Source organism: Pterocles gutturalis, unplaced genomic scaffold, assembly GCF_000699245.1.
Source record: "Pterocles gutturalis isolate BGI_N339 unplaced genomic scaffold, ASM69924v1 scaffold32875, whole genome shotgun sequence".
Lineage (NCBI taxonomy): Eukaryota > Metazoa > Chordata > Aves > Pterocliformes > Pteroclidae > Pterocles > Pterocles gutturalis.
Window position 1 is genome coordinate 1 of NW_010141899.1, and position 4,936 is coordinate 4,936.

The following is a 4,936-nucleotide window of genomic DNA, read 5'->3' on the forward strand; positions in this document are numbered from 1 at the left end:
TGTGCGAGGTACGGGGGTCTCCCGGGGGCTCCGCGCCCCCGCCCTGGCTGGGAGCGGGACCAGGAGGGGATGTCGCCCGTCCCCTGCCGTCCTTCAGGGCCGGAGCGAGCCCTGCGGCCGCCGGTTCGGCTTCTCCCTATCTCTAGTCCCAGCTGCAGGCTCGCCGGGACACCTGCGACCGCCTGCAGAAAGGGCTCGACCCGCCCCAAGCCTGGAAAACCAGCCGTTACCCCGCGCTCCGGCGGCTGCAGGTTTGGGGAGGATAGGGGCTGCGGGTGCTGTCAAATTTCCAGCAGCCCTGGGATCCTGCCTGTGCTCAGCCAGGAAAAAAGTCCTGCCAGCTGGTGTTAGACCCACTACACATTTGTTTTTTCTGTGCCTCTGCTGTGCTTTCTAAGCAGCTGAGAGACAGCCTGCAGATCTCCTGTCGTTAACCTGGGATAATAGATTTGATTCTTTCCAGAGTCGTCAGAGTGAAGAGTTGTCGGGACGCTGAAGAAGACCAAGGAAAAAAAGGGTAAACACGTTCAGAAAGCAAATGGATAACTCCATAGCTGATAAATTATAGCCTGGTTATATTAAATGAGAGCTTTCCTGTGATAATCTCATTTATGATAATTACTTAATATGGTTGCATAGGTGGCAATCAAAGGCAGACCTTGGGGGCTAAAAGATATCCTTTTACTCACATGGCCACATTCTTAAATTATCAAGACTTTGGCCTTTTGGCCTTTAAATATTGAGTATTGAACAGAAGTGACATCTGGTAGCTCTTTTGTTTAAGTGTTAGCATAGCTGGTCTGACAGAAACAGTGTTCTCTTGTCTTATTAACAAGATTATATAAAAATCAAACATCCTTCTGCATAACACAGGAAGAACACAAGAACAGTGCTGCATGTGGGAGTGAATATCTTTAGCCAACTCTGCCATCAAGTGGGAAAACAGCATGTAATGGAACCAATCGATTGCTGTTTTTTAAAAGGGTATAGTGGGTCACTTAAGGACATGTCCTTTTGATTTCTCCTTGCTTTTGTAGGGCATGGAGGGTCAGGAACTGCCTTATGTGCTCGTTGATTGTATAGGAGGGAGGCATGGAGTGTATGAAGACCACGTTGAATTTCTGGAGAAACATTTTCATATCATCACCATGAAAGAATATATTGAAAAGAAGAAATTTCTCAGTGAAAAGATCAAAGCTATTTATGTGTGGTATCACAAACCAGTTATTAATGAAGAGCTGCTCCAGAGCTTGCCTAACTTGAAAATGGTTGCGAGCGCTGGAGTGGGAATAGATCACTTGGACCTGAACCTCCTCTCCAGCTACGGGGTGAAAGTGTCCAACACTCCATTTGCTGTTTCCACTGACACTGCAGACTTGGCCATGGCTTTGATGCTGGCATCTTCCAGGAGACTTGTGGAAGGTAATAACTGAAATGCTTGTAGCTTTTTTATAGAGAAGGTGACTCTTCAAAACATGCAGTTAGAAAGTGTGTGCTGCTGAAAAGGTAAGCTTAAAAGTAGAAATACAGGAAAATACAGAGATGAGAAAAAAGTTAAGACAAATCTGCCATGCTGACAAGAACTGTCAAGCAGTGCATACCATTCCCAAACAGGTGTATCGGCAAGACATGTTCCTTCTTCAGACAGCCCTAAATTCAGGCCTCTTCTCCCTCAGCCCGTAGCCACTTACTTCTACTTATTCACTGCCGCCTTGCTTTTCAAGTTTTAGTAGAAGGGGATTAAAAGGAGATATTTTCAAGGAGGCTTGAAACCTGTCTTTGCCAAGCTGACATGTATCTGCATCATTATGAACAAACTGTCCAGAAATCTGTCCACCATGCTCTGTGTTTCTTTTCTGTGCCAACTTTGGTCTATCTGCAAGATGGTTGGGAATCATATTTTGGCCTTACTGAAGGTCTTGATGATCCTACCACTGATTCATCAGTTGCACCATTCAGTATTTACAATGTAGGTGACATCTGTGGCCCTGGCGGTTTCATTAACCCTGCTGATGAAGCACCAGGAGTAAAAAGCCGTGTTGCTGAGGTGCATTTCAATGGCGCAATAATCTGTACTGCAGGCAGAGCGAGAGATGACGGGCAGGTGTGTGATGTACATTGAAGTGAGGTTGCTGCTTTGGCCTTACCTTCCTTGTCTGCCAAAGAGGAGACGGGTACGTTTCTATCCTAAGCCAGAAATATCAGGAGTCATGTTGACAGTGCAGCGCTATTCCCTTCTTGTACAGAAACACAGTAACACTGTGCTACCGCACCTCTGCTTTTGTGTTCGCTTATGATAAAAAGAGGGGACAAAAAGCAACCAGATGCCAGGACATCCTTTACATCCAATTTTTTCCTTCTTTTCACTCCTCCAAGGCTATCAGATGGCAGTCTCGTCCAACACAGAGTATTTCCCTGCTGACTGGCTGGGGGATGAGGTTTCTGGGAAGACTCTGGGGATCGTGGGAATGGGCACCATTGGCTACAAAGTAGCCGAGAGAGCCAAAGGCTTTGAGATGAAGATTTTGTACCACAACAGGAATCAGAGGTAAAGCTGGTTGCAGCTCCATGGGAAGTCTATTTTATCACTGCTTTTAAACATTATTTGTACCTTTCGCTGTCAAACTGATCTCCTGTTCTCCCCGTGTTAGGACAGGACGATGTGCTCTCTACGCTATTGTTATTAAATATTGTGCCAGAAAGCAGCAAGGACCGCAGGTCATGGCCAGGTTCACGGAAAAGTCCAAATCATCAGGGGAGCTCACGGAGATAAGGCAGGGCAGAGGCCAGAGCGGGTCTGGGGAGAGCTGGAGACCAGCCCTGCTGCAGTGCTGCTGGGGCAGGGGCTGATGGCCCCCAGGGGAGCTGCCATAGGGTCTGGGGATGTGGGGGAGGCTAGGGGGCCAGGCAGGGAGAGCCAGCGCTGGTGGTGCCCTCAGGGCTGTGACAATAAGTCACTGCCTTATTATTGGCTCTTTCTTTTAAGTGGCAAAGTACATACACTTGCTTCAAGATGGTCATTAATTTCCCACTTTATACAGGCGCAATGTCAGGAAGGAATGGGAGGGGTACATCTCACTGGTCACCCCGTAAGTCAGGGCTCCCTGGGCCTTCCTGTCATGTTGGTGACATTGCAGTAGACTGAAAAAAGGAGAAGCCGTGTGGGAGGACATAGCTTCTGTCATTTAGGTGCAGCAGGGATGCAGGCAGAGATAGCTTGCCCTCAGAGCCAGCTGACGATAGAGCCGGACTTGCCAGCCCATTTACTGTCTTCTAGATGAGGTGTAGGTGCCCTTCACACATGCCGTGACTCCCAACAGGCCCATCCCATCCTTTTCCTTTGTGGGAATCTGATGGGAGCTAGTCAGTACCTGCCCCAGCCTTGTCCTGGTATGGACTGAATGCGCGGCAGGTCCTGCAGCATGTCGTTTCACTGAACCAGCACTGATGCACGGAGCAAGCAGACTGCCGCTGACACAGATTTCTGAAGATTTAACCCCTGCCCTGTCTTGTGGGCTTCCTCAGTAATTTTCAGATTATTTACTTTTCACAAGGAAGGGAATTCATGTCAAACATCAGTCTTGCTTTTGGATTGGAAAATAATCCCTGTTGCAACCAGAAGCTGTGATACAAATGCACTTATTGTATTATTTATTCAGTGCATTCACATGATACCAATTTCTTACTTTCCATCTCCACACGTGTAGTACTGCACATTTGTGTATAGTGCACTTGGTATTGGGGGATACAGCTTAACATTTTTCTTTCCTGGGTTTCAGTCAGGTAACTGGCTAACTGCTTTGCACTACAGGGTGAAGAAAGCAATTAAGAAACCTTCTCTTTAATGGTGACTCAAATTTTTTCTTGTTGCCTACTACTGGAGTTTAATTTTGGGCTTTTCCCCTCAGAAACAAAGAAGAAGAAAGTGCCGTTGGAGCTATTTACTGTAAGAAGCTAGATGATTTACTCCAGCAGTCAGATTTTGTGTTGTTGTCTGTGATCCTGACTCCGCAGACACACAAACTGATTGGGAAGAGGGAGCTGGAGCTGATGAAACCCACCGCTACTCTCATTAATATCAGCAGAGGTAGGGTGCAGAATAAACAAAACTACATTATGGTTTGCTGGCATAAAAAGTCCTGGGAAAACCCAACCCTAATATAGAGTCTGTCACTCCAAAATTTTCAGTCAATTATCCGATTACTAGATTATTTAGATATCCATGGTCATATCTCAGCAAAACATTTAAGCATTTCTGTAATTAGTAGCAAGTAGGTCTCTAAAATGTTAGTGACCTTGGAGTGTTAGAAGTCCATGTATATTTGCATAATCTCCTACTTAAGATTTTGTTTTTTTAGTGCAGTGTTGTTGCTAACATACCTCAGGGTGGCACAGCCCACGCTGAAGTCTGGCACTGTACTTTGTTTCGTGGTGCTACATACCGCCTTTTAAAATTCCTGACTGCCCAAGCCTCATGCACGGACCCAAGCTATCTCCTTCTGCTTCACCCCCCTCTCTCCGCTGCCACTTTTGCCATGTGGACGTTGCCAGCCCTGCCATTTGCCTGACCACCATGCCCAAAAGGATGGTGAGAGAACAGCACGGAATATGAAAATAAGAGTATCCTTCTTACTGCAACTCAGGTCTGGTTGTGGATCAGGATGCTTTGGTGGAAGCCCTTCACAACAAAGTTATCAAGGCAGCTGCTCTGGATGTGACGTATCCTGAGCCTTTGCCAAGGTAAACACGTTCAAAATGAGTGTGTGTGTGTGGTTCGGACTAAGTACAGGTTTGTGAGCACCTGTGAAGTCACACAGTTTTGTTAGCAGGAGTACGTGGTGCATGTTTAGGGACATGGGTTAGTGGGTTGGGTGGTGTTGGGTTGACGGTTGAACTTGATGATCCTTGAGGTCTTTTCCAACCTCAACAACTCCGT

The 4,936-nt window shown here is 46.7% G+C and overlaps 1 protein-coding gene across 1 annotated transcript in view; it reads left to right on the forward strand.

The window, feature by feature from the left end:
* The first annotated feature begins 1,040 nt into the window (after positions 1 to 1,040).
* The window catches only part of LOC104469622 (glyoxylate reductase/hydroxypyruvate reductase-like), a 4,300-nt gene continuing 404 nt past the window's right edge, over positions 1,041 to 4,936 (forward strand). Inside the window, 4 exon segments of the mRNA XM_010084198.1 lie at positions 1,041 to 1,422; positions 2,377 to 2,548; positions 3,909 to 4,087; positions 4,644 to 4,740. Coding sequence (XP_010082500.1) covers positions 1,041 to 1,422; positions 2,377 to 2,548; positions 3,909 to 4,087; positions 4,644 to 4,740 — 830 coding nt within the window.